At 38.3% G+C, this 15,365-nt stretch overlaps 1 protein-coding gene across 1 annotated transcript in view; it reads right to left on the bottom strand.

Annotated features, from left to right (window-relative positions):
- The window catches only part of LOC135156797 (uncharacterized), an 87,330-nt gene that overhangs the window by 64,551 nt on the left and 7,414 nt on the right, over positions 1 to 15,365 (bottom strand). Inside the window, exons 4-12 of the mRNA XM_064110281.1 lie at positions 13,900 to 14,262; positions 12,050 to 12,397; positions 10,281 to 10,388; positions 7,947 to 8,059; positions 7,407 to 7,650; positions 5,744 to 5,936; positions 3,985 to 4,253; positions 2,013 to 2,155; positions 296 to 455 (exon numbers count right to left, since the gene is read on the bottom strand). Of these exons, the coding sequence (XP_063966351.1) occupies positions 296 to 455; positions 2,013 to 2,155; positions 3,985 to 4,253; positions 5,744 to 5,936; positions 7,407 to 7,650; positions 7,947 to 8,059; positions 10,281 to 10,388; positions 12,050 to 12,397; positions 13,900 to 14,262 (1,941 nt within the window). The remainder of the gene's footprint in view (positions 1 to 295; positions 456 to 2,012; positions 2,156 to 3,984; positions 4,254 to 5,743; positions 5,937 to 7,406; positions 7,651 to 7,946; positions 8,060 to 10,280; positions 10,389 to 12,049; positions 12,398 to 13,899; positions 14,263 to 15,365) is intronic.

The following is a 15,365-nucleotide window of genomic DNA, read 5'->3' as shown; positions in this document are numbered from 1 at the left end:
AAGCAGACATCACATAACAATTAAGAATAACTTGTTTAAGGGGTCAATTCAGGGAATACTTGTCAAGGGTACCGTTTTATTTCCAATGCTTGTTGAGGGTAGGGTTTCACATGCCAATATACTTGTTAAGGGGTGCATTTTCAGAACATGGAAAATACTTGCTGAGGGTGCTTTTCGAAAGCCCATGGACACGCATGGTATCCACTTGTCAATGGAAGTGGCCCCCCCTGGCCGTAAGATACATGCATAACATAACCCAAAAACATAAAAATCAAAGAAATATTTTGTTACATACTTCTTAATATGATTGACTCCATGAAAGGGAGCAAAGACGACACTCTGGTGTAAAACCTTGGAAAGCCAGGATCAGCACACCTGTCACTAGAACTCGTTATACCTGCCAAGTGCCACCTTCCATCAAACCCTTCACATACAAGAGGACCGCCATCATCAAGCTGTTATGATAAGGAAAGATTTATTCTATAATCAGTAGGTGTATTCAGACTGAGTCGATCAACCAGAGTTCCTGTAACTTTCAAGGATATCTGATAATTATTTTCCACATTCACATCGACCTGAAAGCAGACCCTTTTGAAGTAAGTTCTTTAAAGGAGAATGAAACCTTTGGAACAAGATAGCTTGTGTGAAAACAGAAAAATCAAAGAAACAGATCAACGAAAGTTTGAGAAAAATCAGACAAATAATGTGAAAGTTATGAGCATTTGAATATTGCGATCACTAATGCTAGATAGATCCTCACATTGGCAATGCGACAAAGATGTGTGATGTCACTTGTGAACAACTCTCCCCATTACTTTATTATATATTTCACTTAAATTGCCTCTTTTATGACATCTATCAGTAGATCATGTGTTCTTTCTATAGGAGGGCATATAATACAGATTTTTAAAGAATACATCATGGATAAAGAGTTTGCATCACCATAAGAAAAAGCAAGAGACATTTTGAGGGTATTTTATAGTCCATCAAAGGGAAAGTTGTTCACATGTGACATCACACATCCTTGTCGCATTGCCAATGGGAGGATCTCCATAGCATTAGTGATTGCAATATTCAAATGCTCATAACTTTCTCATTATTTGTGATTTTTCTCAAACTTTCTTTGTTCTTATTCTTTGATTTTTCTGTTTCGACACAAGCCTCCTTGTTCCAAAGGTTTCATTCCCCTTTAAGTTATGAGCACGAGAAGTATGATCTGATAAGCTTGGGTGCTTACACTCAACTGCTTGCTAGGTTGGGAAAGTTCCAACAAATTGCTTCTACACTTCTAAAATACCCCATAACCTTGGAAAAAAAACCTGCAAATTTTCTCGTAATTTCAGCAAGTACCTACTACTTATTTCAGGAATATTACAAGTATTATGCTTTCATACTGCAAAAAAAAATACCTGACATTTTCTGACCAGGGTAAATTTCCCGATCAGAGAATACCAGGAATCCTCAAATTTTTAGGTAGGCTTAATAGCACACCTAATGAGGGCAAGAGTGAGAATCCAGCAGTGAAGTCAAGTACTATAAGAATTAAAATAATTCAAATTGAATTAAAGAAATGGCTAGAAAGGTGTACAAAGTCTGCGTACTAGAGATGAACAAAGTGCTACATTTTGTTCTAAATATCAGTAGCTTTTGAAATAATCAATGAATTGATTTTACACCATAAAAACTTGCCTTTTTTTATTCTCATACAATTTACTCACCAAGCCTATATTACTATGATGAATAATAAGAGTTGTTTAATATCAGTTGTTAAAGAATTACCCAATTGAACTAATACCATGTCAAATATTAGAAGAAAAAAAAATCATTTAAATTCAATTATTCAATTGGTTTTCTCACATTTACATAATTCGAATGAGAAAGTGAGATAGAGAACTGAAGGAAAGAGTAAGAAATGTTTCACAATGATTTTTTAGTATTTTTTCTGCAAATTTCAAATATTTTTTTCAACTATCTCAACAATTTTATATTGGTATAACATACAGAATATTTACCTGACAAGCGTCTATTCCACCTCGTTCATAACCAGCGCAAATGAAATTCTTCAAGTCAAAATCATCAGGAATACTGTGGAGCTCTTTGCAACGATTAACTTCAATCAACCTCACTATCGCTTTCTGTAGATTGTCCAGCTCCTCTGTAAAAAGGAAACAAAAATATTTTTGATAATAAGAATAAAATGCAATGTTTATTCAGCACTTATAAAAACAAATGCTTCTAAGCTGCTACCATAATCAGATGTTCGAGCATTCAAGGAATTTCTTCCTACCAGGTACTAATTACTTCACCTGGGTGAAGAGAGGCAAATATAGATAAACGCCTTGCAAAAGGACGTGAGTGCTGCAGTGGGATTCAAACCCCAGACCTTGTGGTTCAAAATCTGACGATTTATCCAATGAGCCACAACACGTCTGATAACATGTCGCTGGCAGACAAATCTTTCATTTTATGAGAAATAATAAAAATGAAGTGCACATACATGTACGATTTCCATAATACTGTACATATGTGTGACCTTAATTTGAACATGTTTCTATGGATTCAGTGGGGTATACAGTATACAAATATATCAGGCTTTGAGAAAGTATAGTGGGAATTATTTATCTGAGGTTGGTCTGGCAATTACTATTTTTCCCAAGGGGAGAAGCCCCAAGGGAAAAATATTTATAATAATTGCCAGTCCAAGCGAGGATTAATAATTGCCACAATGCTTTTGAAAGAAAAGCCTGATATACTTGTTTTATATCCTACATGTACTTTCTATGAATTAGAACCAAAATCTATGCACTGAGCATGCAGAGTCCCGTTACTTACATTGGATGACCTACATTTTCCTAAGCCACCACGCTCAGCAGAACGCGGATTAGTGCCTGCACTGACGCATCTCAGGACTTGCCCAGGAGAGACAGTTCGCTGACCGGTGTGCCCGAGGAATTAGCTATATATCCAGTTTTCTTAAATAATGACGTCAGAATATTTGCATAGCGAAAAATATTTAGAGGTATGATGTCACGCAACATTATAGTAAAAATATGTTTGGTCACATGATACTACTTGAAACAATCAAAATACAGGATTCAATCTATGTAGGATATGTAGGATAAAATAGCCTATGATCTCGGCAGAGGCTACGACTACATGTATTGGCTTTCCAGTTATGAGTCTGATTTGTCAAACTATTTTTTGCTGTTTTTTTATTACTGAAGTCATGCAGTTAAATGACCCCATTTTGTGCTGCCAGAAGAAGTTTGTAAGAATCCTTGCATTATTTTAGTTGCTTTGCTTTCATTTAAGCCTGTTACTAAGCCTAAATTGTTTACATTGACAGCAAATTACAGCCTGTGTCTTGGGCTTATGTTAAAGGTGTCTGACGACCGAGATCAATCCATTTTCTGAATGCACATGTCATGTCTAATGACCTATGTCAAAGTTTTAGCAAATTCCAAGAGACCCCAAAATGCTTATGCTTCTAAGTGGAGTTGAAATGGAATGAGTGGCCCTCCAAACAGGACAATTCACAAAGCTGTTCATAATCTATGCACATCTGTCTCAGCAAACTGTAATCCTTTCTCATAAAATTACATTTTCAGTAATTTGCATTCCAATCAGCTTCAGTTGACATCAGCAACCCCGTTCCATAAAACTTATGATAACAAATTTGCAATAACAAATGAAAGCTAGGGAAATCCTGATATTTAATAGGATGATAGTAAATTTGATATACAAATTGTGCATTTGTTATTATGACAAGTCTTTATGAAACAAGACCAAGATCTTCCTAGGTTAACACTCTCATTTATTAAACAGTTATCAGAAATGACAAGCCATTGTGTGAAAATTTAGGAATTTTAGATAATGGGGTCAAAATATGTTCATGAATTCATGCGTAACATACAAACAACTTTATGGAATGGCAGAAAGGACTCAGAAAGCATCTACATGAGGAAAATTTTCCGCTACACCTACCATGCTCAGTGTGGCCCCAGCCAGTAATGAAGCATGCCTTGTAGTCTCGGACTTCCTCAACTGCTCGTGAGAGACACGCTGGTCTCACATACTCGGTGAAAGATACAGGCTCCGACAGCTTAATCAAGGCGATATCGGCATTCAATGTGGTCGGGTCGTATTCTGGATGCACAAAGATCTCGTCTGGGGAGATTTCAAGACGATGCTCGGAATCAACAGAAAGCTGAAGATCTCCAATGACGACCGATTGAAGGATATTGGTTGTACCCCTATGAATGCATGTACATAATGGATTCCATTACACACTTTATGTTACAGAATCACTCACAAGGGGAAATCATAACCACTTCGGTCATCAGTACAAGCTCCATGAGGGGGGGGGGGGGCACTCAAGTATATTGGTGCTACGGGGACATGCAACTTTGATGACCCACTTTTTCAAACCTAATTTTCAGTTCCCTAGATACAATGTACTTCGAATGAACAAAGGTCCGTTCAAAAGCCGCGCGCCCCGCTCTCAAGACCCATGTTACGAAACATCTTGGTTCCCAATTAACCCTGTCTAAATTGTCCATCGCAAGCATCGGCAAGCTTGCAGCTGCAAACACGGCTTCATATTTCCTCTATACCACGGCACCATGTACGCTAGCGCCCACATGCATGCACAGCGCAAGCGCAACACCATATACATAGCTCCGGGATCCTGCTCTGTAGACCCCGTTTTTCACATTGCCCGGTATATTTTTAGTTCCCAGGCCCCGCATTTTACATTTGTACATGTACTTTCAGTTCCTTAGAACCCCATTTCAGTGTTTTGTGAGGCACACCCCCATAAAAAAATAATTTGAGTGCCCCCCCCCCCCCCCCCTTGGCATTTTAGGTTCAATCTCAACACCATTCAATAGATTTCAAACATCTTCAGTTTCCACTTTATATTCTATTAGAATTGAAGATTTTAAACAAAATTCATGTAAAAACTGTATCTGCATATTTCCACAAATTTCAGTCAATAACTGCATTCCATATCAAACATGCTGCTGCTTCAAATGATAACATTTGAGATCAAAGCCAAAATCAAGCTTTGCTGGATGCCCAATGGAGCTGCAATTCAGGTCCATGTAATCTATTAACTGGAAATTGGAGGGTAAACCTACGCAAAATCGAATTCAAATTAGGTTTCTAAAATGAACCAAAAACATGCATTTGTGCTGGCTATGAAAGTCAGTGCCCCTCTACAACATATAACCTTTGTTGCATGTTTTTGAAAGGATTATTTGTGAAGACAAGATGTTACTTTCAAGAACTTTGCCATCAGTATTTTTTATTATGATTGAAAGAAATATCAGACAATGCTAAACAGCACAAAATATTCACAATTATTTTTGCTATTCAATGCATGAATTTAATAATAATAATATAGGTATATTTACCCAGGGAAGCCACTTCAGTTCTGAAAACTGTTCTCCCAGTGGGCTCTGCTATTATTATTTCCCCGGCTGTAGCTGGGCTGCCTAGGCGCTCAAGCATTCCAAGGAATTTCTTCCTACCGGGTACCCATTCACCTCACCTGGGTTGAGTGCAGCGCAATGTGGATAAATTTCTTGCTGAAGGAAATTACGCCATGGCTGGGATTTGAACCCACGACCCTCTGTTTCAAAGTCAAAAGACTAATCCACTGGGTTACAACGCTCCACGTTGAGACAAAACATTATGCTTTCATCTGCTTATTGTGTCTGGACTTTGGAAACCCCAATCCTACCTGACACAATGGGCAGAAGTCACCACCCATTCCGATGAGATGAGAGTTGCTCCACAGAAAGAATCAACGTCTACAGAGTTGAGATACGCCATCCAGGGGAATTCCCCTTCCTGTGCGTCGACTCCACCCACAATACGGGTCTGAAATGGGGTGTAAGCAGGCCTTGTTCCACAAATTGATGTATCTAGAACATCTAATAAATAAAATTAGTAAACAATAGACATATTCAGATGAAATCAACCATGGTGAAATTATTTCATTTCTGTACATGTTTTCCATACATCCTAGCCTGATTTGTCTCAGAAGAGGACTAAAGTGCTAAACTGTCAAATAATTTTCTTTTTTTTGGGGGGGGGGGTTATTTTGCCTTTGTTTTACTGTATATGTAATATGTGACCTGCCACCCCCAGGTCACCAGGAGAGATTCCCCGTCAATGGCTGGAAACAGTAATTTGGTCTTTAAAAAGTAAAAAATTTGAAAATTAGCTAACCTGAAATAGCAATAATTCTTATTTTCTCATATTCCTTGAAGTGATCCCTGAATTAATTCTACACTCAATCAAATACTTGTCTGTGTTATTGTTGATCGATTCTGACAAGTTATATATCGTTTAAAAGCTAATGATATATATTTTTTTCACTCAACATTACGTCTTACCCCCGTTTGAAAACGGACCGCAGATCAGATGGCAAACTGCGGTATTTCACCCCATTTTGCATTTGAAAATCTAAAACATCATTTCCAAGCCCTGGGGGTCGTTTCATAAAGCTGTTCGTAAGTTAAGAGCGACTTTAACAACGACTGGTGATCATCGCCAATGGTTTGTACCATTTACCGCAAGACATGATCACCATGCAGTCGCTCTTAACTCACGAACAGCTTTATGAAACACCCGCCTGATCAACCCCGCTTGGCCAGGTAATCCCAACAGGCCAGATTATGATCGTTGAGCCAAGGACGAAATGATAAACAACAGCTGTGTATTACGTAAGTCTTCTCTGCCTGTAGAAGGACCTTCGGAATTAAATTATTGTATTCGATATTTAATCATGTTTTCAAAGGCATATTGTATTCAGAAATTCAATGCTAGACCATTTTCAATTTCGAACGAAGAAAATCAACCTCGAAATAAGGAAAGTAAGTGAATAAAAAATGGCGACATGTTTTCTCGGACCGCACTCGGGCTGTTGTGTTATCTTCGGACCGAGGTCAAGAAACAGGTGTTTTGATAATTACATTGCATGCCTGTGGCAGTATGGTTTTCGTATTCGGAGAAGAGAATTCATTGAGAAAAAATGGGGTATAGTGTCATCAAATGGAGGTATTTCGTCATGATAAGAGTTTAAAAAAAATCAATTCTGGGAGAGTTATTGATGGTTTAGGTATGTGTTATTCCTCAAATAGAATTAATGAATATAAAATCTTGTTACAGAGTGAATTCTTTCACAAAGGACCTATATATAATTGTTCTCCATTGGCGGCGGAAGGCAAAAAATTTAGGGGGGGTCCACCTGAAATTTTGGGATGGACACGGGTAAAACATTTGACAAACAAAAAAAAAAAAAAAAGTTCTCAACTAATATTTTAGGGGGGGACCGTCCCCCCCACCTCAAATTTAGGGGGGAAAGGTCCCCCCGCTTCCGCCGCCTATGTCGTTCTCACCTCCAGCTGGTCCTGTGCATCTGCCATAAATATCTTCCTCGGCGTCAGGTAAGGAGTCACAGCCCAGCGGCCACGCCTCTTCGTGTTCCGTCACGTAGCTCGCTTCACATAGGTCCTTCTCAGTCACACAGGATGACTTGCAGGACTGTTGTGTAGGACCATGGTGAGGGCATTCAGGGAACAGCATGTTGCAGGCTACAGCTACATGTAGTAGCCTGCTTCCCTGAGCACAGCTGGCCGTTACCTGATATCAGCAGTAGGGCATTGCATGAAAAAAAGAAAAAAAAAACATTACAAGTTAAAACTGTAATCGTATGAATTTAAAGCATTCTTGCGCAAAGGGATAAATAACAATTAGACTAAAGTGTTTCTAGACCTAATGTAGAATAGAGCAAACACAAACAGCAATCAGTCCAAATTTATAGATGAAATGGGTTAACATGTGATATTAGACAATTGCTCATAGACAAAAGCGAATATAAGCAATGCATCATTTGATTTAGTAAAGTTGTTTCTAATTTGGAGTACACGCATAAATACCTTTCCTAAAATGCTGTCTGCCTCTGCTGCGCTCGTAGCATGTTGGTTCGGGAAAAATGTTGTGTCGTAAGGTAACAGCTGAGTACAACTTGCTGGCACAGCCACACAGACAGCTTCACATGCAATGACAAACAAATGTTATGTGGGCAATGAGTCAGTCATAATGCAAATATTTCAATAATATGGACCAGGACATCTATTTAAAAAATTAATAATGCTCTCTATGAGAAATGTATTTTCAGCCCCATGCAGTTTGGGAATCTTTTTATTTCATGATTTTCTGTTATTCCCCTCTATTTGCATTCACTTGTAGTTGTATTCAGTGTATCTTAATCTTTCAACGTTGTGATATTTTTATGCAGCTCAGTTCTTTAATTTATATATTGTCATTTTAATTGAATGTTGCTGTTTATACGAGCCACCTACATCCTATGCATGTTACATATTGATATACTATTAGTTATAAAATATCTTGTTAAATCATAATGGAGGACCTCTTTGCACTGTAAATCAGTAGTATAAATAAAAAGGCATCAAAGTGAAAATAAAACATACTATTTCACATATGGCATTACATGTGCCTGGAGGGGATATGCAACCCCGGGGGGGCCACTTCCATTGACGAGTGGATACCATGCACGACCATGGGGTCTCGAAAAGCACCCTAACTGAACATGTATTTTCCATATTCTAAAAATGCACCCTTAACAAGTATTGGCGTCTGAAACCCTACCCTTAGCAAGTATTGGAAACAAAACGATACTCTTGGCAAGTATTCCCTGAAATGAACCCCAAAACAAGTACAGTGATGTTTTATTGTTATGTCACGGGTCCGTCGGTCATCGGTTTTACCTTTACACACCATTTGGTTTAGTACGGCCCCACCTTCCACACCTCGCGCAAATCAGACTCTACACACGCAAAAAGGACATCCTTTATAAAACATTTCAATTTTGTTTTATCATCCCAGGAAATTTGACCCTAAACACGTAGCTTTCCTAGCGAAAGAGATACCCTTTTTTCATTATTTTTGTGTTTTTGACACCCTTATCACATTACGTACGTAATGTGCCCTATCTTGAAAAAGACATCCTTTTTACGTGTTTTTTTGGTCGCGCATGGTATCCACTCGTCAATGTAAGTGGTCCCCCCGGGTATGCAACATGAACTACTGTGACCCGAGGTCTTTCTTCTTAATCTGATGCCTTCAGATCAAGACATCTTAAACCAATTATAAGTAAGCTGATAAAAAGTCTGGAAACTTTTCAAATTGTATCATCACCAGCAAAAGCAAGAAATTAGTGTCAGGGTATTGTATGAAAGCATGAAATTTTTTAATGATAATAAAAACAATAATAATGATAGTAATAAGGATGATATGCAGAAGTTATATGAATGTAGCGCTTAATACAATGTTTCTAAGTCCTGCATACTATTACCCCGGCTTAAGCATGGCTACCTTGATCAGGTGCTCGACCATTAAAGGAATCCCTTCCTACCGGGTACCCATTTACTACACCTGGGTCGAGAGTGGCAAATGTAGATAAACACCTTGCCAAAGGACGTGAGTGCCATGGTAGGATTCAAACCATGGACCTTGCGTATCAAAGTCCAGAGACTTATCCACTGAGCCACAATACCTCTTCATGAGCATATGCCGAGCTGCGAGAAGTTACAATAGCATTGCCTATTGTATAATCATGACGAAAAACTTCCATTTGAGAACACAATACCCCAGTTTCCCTTCTCATCAATTCTCTTCTCAAAACACCTGTTTCTTGACGTCGGTCCGAAGATAACACAACAGCCCGGCATATACAGTCACAGCAGGGGGCCACACACGATGGGATGCATGCGCAGCGCTGAGCTCGGTTTCTGCAAAACATGCTGTCATTTTTATTCGCTTACTTTCCTTATTTCGAGGTCGATTTTCTTCGTTCGAAATTGAAAATGGACTAACATTGGATTACTGAATACAATATGCCTTTGAAAACGTGATTAAATATCGAATACAATAATTTCATTCCGAAGGTCCTACTACAGGCAGAGAAGTCTTACGTAATAGCACAGCTGTTGTTTATCTTTTGGTCCTTTGCTCAACGCTCATATACTGGCCTGTGGAGGTGAAATTGAGACAGCGGGGATTACCCCTGGATTACCTGGCCAAGCGCAGTTGATAAGGGCTTGGAAATGATATTTGGGAGATCCAAGTGAAAAATGGGGTATAACACCGCAGTTTGCAATCTGAATTGCGGTCTTTCTCCAAACGGGGGTTTAACGTAATGATTTTAATGAAGTTCCATGACATCAAGAGCTATTCTTGATGGTACTTACGACAAAGTTCGTCAGTCAAATCTGTGCAGTCAAAGTTCCCATCACATGTAGCTGTTATCGGGATGCACAGTCCATTACCGCACTGGAAAGCATTACTCGCATCACAGTCTGAATGCATAATACAGAAGAAAAATCATTAATTGCTAATAATAATGAATTATAAGAAAATGTAAGCATAATGATAATTATTTAAATTAATAACAAGTGGAGCGCCTCTGGCAGTTTTGCCTGCATCAGCAAATTCAATATAGCAGCAGTGCTGACTTTGGAAATGACTATAAAATAATTATTCATAAACACCATTCATATAATAATATACTACTAAGTTCATTGACCCTAAATGACATTTTGACCTTGATAAAGTGACCTACAACTTGTGCAAGATGACACTAGTACTGGATTACCCCTACATGTATGTCCACATATCATTAACTACAGTATATCCTAAAACTTTCAAACTTATGATGGCAATTCAACAATTACCCAAAACATGACCAAAGTTCATCGACCTTAAATAACCTGAAGTCGACCTTGGTCATGTGACCTGAAACTCGCACAAGATGTTCAGTGATACTTGATTAGTCTTATGTCCAAGTTTTATGAACTACATCTCCATAATTATTCAAAGTTATGATTGAAATTCAACAAATACCCCCAACATGGCCAAAGTTCAATGACCTTTGACCTTGGTCATGTGACCTGAAACTCAGGCAGGATGTTCAGTAACACTTCATTACCCTTATGTGACAACTAGGTCCATATACTTTTTAAGTTATGATGACATTTCTAAAACTTAACCTTATAATTAAAATTTCTATTGATCCCCCACATGGTCTAAGTTCATTGACCCTAAATGACCTTTGACCTTGGTCATGTGACCTGAAACTCAGGCAGGATGTTCAGTAACACTTCATTACCTTTATGTGACAACTAGGTCCATATACTTTTTAAGTTATGATGACATTTCAAAAACTTAACCTTATAATTAAAATTTCTATTGATCCCCCACATGGTCTAAGTTCATTGACCCTAAATGACTTTTGACCTTGGTCATGTGACCTGAAACCAGGCAGGTTGTTCAGTAATTCTTGATTACCCTTATGTACACGTTTCATGATCTAGGTCGATATGCTTTCTATTACGATGCCATTTCAAAAATTGATTCTTAGGTTAATTGAGGTAAACGCTGCCGCCGGAAAAGCGGCGCCCATAGTCTTGCTCTGCTATATGTATGCAGGCCAGACAAAAATGACTGGAATTTGAATAATTAATTTCAATATTAAATGATGTTACTCTGCAAATGTTGGTTGCTACAGGTTGTTTTATAGATGTCTGATATTTGCAGAAGTATGCAGCATGTTTCTCTTAGTTATGAAATTTTTAAAACATATCATGTGAAGGCCGGAGTTTCAATTTTTTGTGGAGCAACCATATTCCCTTACCCTCCCCCTATCCCAGACTATTGGAGTGTTGCAAGAAGTTTGCGATCAATTGCAAGTCAATTTTTGGTCCCTAAATCAATCATATGTCTTGCAGTTAATTGCAAGTTAGTGATTGATTGCTAATCTGCTCCTTGAAACAAGAGGTTTAATCTGAGCTAATGTTGATCTATCAGTTGTAAAATTGCAACAGAATATTGCAATTGATCGCAAATATTTTCTTGCAACACCCCCTAAGAAAATACTTGAAATTGTAATGAAACAATTGCAATTTATGTCAAGTACTGCATCAAAGACTGTAATCTGTGTTTCTCTAAAAAAAAACCTCACCTAGCCTTTCAACAGCTCGCACTTCTACAAAGAACCCAGATGCCTTAACCGATTCCAAATCCATTGTAAACATGATCCAAGCTGCATTATCATCAGAGACAATTTCGCTTGGGGTAATAAAACCAGATAGCTCTTCCAGTTGGGTACCCATGTTTGGCGATTCTCCAGTTCCAACAACAACCATATCCCGTTTAGCTTCAATTTCAAACTTTGAAAAGCGAAAGTAGAGTCCGTGATTGGGTGGTGCCGTAAAACTCCAGAGGATGATTTCACTGGTTGGATATGTCGCAGGAAAGTCGGGCGAGCTGATGCTCACTTGACTCACGGTTTCCAAGGAGATGGCATATTCTAAACATAAACATGAATTAAACAGATAATGAATACAGAGTTTAATTTACAGACTGGAAATGGGAAACAGTCCAGCCCGCAATAAGGAAGCTTTAGTGAGTCTTTGCCCATGTCTTTTCAGCGGGAATTCCACTATGAAGGCACTATGCATCTATCCTGGTGGATGTTTCGTAAAGCTGTTCGTAAAGTTACACACAACTTTATGCACGACTGGTACATGTTCTTATGTCCACAATGAATGACATAGGGATGCATCATTTAGTAAAAGAAGGGGTCACCAGTCGTGCGTAAAGTCATTCGTATCTTGCGAACAGCTTTATGAAACACCCACCTGCATTCCAAATTGTTTGCCTTTGATGAAATGTGAGAAAGATGAATCTTTGGCCTTTGACAAGGTGCCCAAGAAAGGCATGACAGAGACCAATGTGACCAGCCACCCCCCCCCCCAAAAAAAAAAAAAAAACCAACAATAAGTTGCAGACCTGCCAACCTTCTACAACAAAAAAAAGTATTCTTAGAAAGAAAAAAAGTATTTTTTGACAAAAAAGAGTATTTTTAAAAAGTTGTCTCAACATAACAATAGCCAGCCTGTTGTAGTGAGATCGGTTAAAAAACATGTGAAATGACTCGACTTGAAAACTTGATAATTCACCATTTGAAACATGTGCTCGTTGGCAAGAATTTACTTGTTCTTTTCATGCAACAAGTTACTGACCCGACGGTGATTTTACCGGTCTGGGACTGTTGGACCGGCGCTAGTGTCGCGTGCTGTGTATAATACAGACTCCATGATTGGAGATATAGAAAAAAGTATTGGTGTATTCATAGCAAAAAAGAGGAACAAGTGCTCTAAAAAGGAATGGTTGGCATGTCTGAGGTTGTCAGGGAAGGTTCTCTGTAAATATAGCCAAAATAGTAATTTGGTCATCAAAAAGCAAAAACAAAGAAAATAGCCTATTTGAAAGAGTAATTCATCTTCTTCACTGTGACAATTTTTTGTCATTTTAATATGGCTACAGTTTTTTTAAATACATTGTAATGGATCTTAACATGAATTGACAATATTTTGTGTCTCGGGTCCAAGAAAAAAGTGTGCCGGGCCAAAATCCAACATCCCCCCAAAATCACAGTTTTGGCCACAACTTCTTTATTTGGTGGTCTTTTTCTCTGGTTTTGGTGTCTATTCATATGTTTTGGGGGGCAGTCAATTTGTTTTTTCCTAAAATTAGTACTTTTAAACGATTATTTGTAGAGTTAACAGGTGATTTTACCTAAGTTTACCAAATTATAGAGCCTTTTTCAGCCAGTAGGTTTCATCAACGTAGAGGCTTCGCAGTACACTTAGGATATATGTTTGGCCCTGAAATATGGACCATAAAAACTCCCAGCAAGTATGCTTTTTTGTGTTCAGGCGAATTTACTAGTAAAATATACTCTTGACTTTAGAACGAAAGGAATAATATATGTTTTCATCTGGGAGTATAAGATTTCTATGGATATACCTGTAAACTGCAACGGGTAAATGACAATAACGAAGCCCTGATCCCTGATGGTTAGATCACTCTTAAAGGACACCCAGTATTGACAAAGGGGCGATATCCCAGTGACACTCTGCAACAGATGGCGTCCAGTCCAGCTCCCTAAGATACTGTTTCCATCGGTCGAATCGTGGCCGGTACCGATGGCTAGCATGTCAAATGATTCCTCGATGTTGATGACATCGATATCAAAGCGAACCCAGTAACCCTGCGGCGTGGTGACAGTCCACAGTTGAAACACTTCATTTGGGTAAGGGTTTGGATAATCGGGTGACTTCATGTAGACCAAGTCATCGGGTAGGATACTGATGTCCTCCAGGATATTACCTACAATGGATATGAAGATCTGGCTTCAAAGAATCACACACATAATTGGGGTACATTATATAGCACTTTACCAAAAATATGATCAAAGCGCTCTACAGCGAACAACTAATAATAATAATAATAATAATGAAATTACATTGAACAGCACTTTAAAAATGTATCTACGGGGACAGGTGCCTGATCTTAATGCCCTGTTCACAGCATTTTGAGGAACTTGCCCAAAAGGCAATCCGGCAGGCTCATACTGTAACTCAAGGGCTCTAAAAACACCAGGCCTAGGCTTAACCCTAATACAAAAACCAACTCACAATTAAAGCATGAATAGTTAAACCACTAGTATAACTAAATCATATAAGGAGAAAAGTTTCAACAAGCAAATTAATGTGTTTTAAGCACATATTAAAACATTTTAAACAATTTATTTTATTTATTTATTTATTTATTTTGTTTTATTTACCCAGGGTAACCCCATCAGTGGACTACGCACTGTTTTTCTTGGGGGCCCTGCATACAAGTAACAAATACATACATATATTAACAAGTACAAACAATGAAAAGGTATTAAACAAGGAAGAAAATATATTAAAGAGACAAGCAACCTGCAGGACATACACACGGACATACTGAAATACATGTGTGTATGTAGAACAAAAGTCAACATATATATTGTGTATAAATAAGTATATTCCCTATGATTATATGATTATTGATTAATTTTGTGTTTAACTATTTGAATGCTTGTCCCTGGAACCAGCCAGATAGGGGTAGTTATTTTAATTCAGTAGTTTCTCGCTCTCCAATAAGATGTAGCGAAGGATTGCCTCGAGACTACACTACGGGTACCACTATCCAGCTGATTCCAGAGAATGGCAGCACTATGAGAAAAGGCCTTTTTTCCAGCCTGTGTGCGTACAAGCGGTACCACTACACCATTCTGGACAGAGTTTCTAGTTCTGTACGAGTGGACATTACTAGATCTTACTACGAGTTCAGAGAGATATATTGGCGCTTCCCCGTTAAGGATAATGTGCATTGTTTTACATCTATGGTAATTCCATCTTTCTTCAATCGACACCCATTTGAGTCTATGGAGCACCTGTTCA

This window comes from Lytechinus pictus, chromosome 15, assembly GCF_037042905.1.
Source record: "Lytechinus pictus isolate F3 Inbred chromosome 15, Lp3.0, whole genome shotgun sequence".
Taxonomy (NCBI): domain Eukaryota; kingdom Metazoa; phylum Echinodermata; class Echinoidea; order Temnopleuroida; family Toxopneustidae; genus Lytechinus; species Lytechinus pictus.
This window is presented reverse-complemented; position numbering and strand designations above follow the sequence as displayed.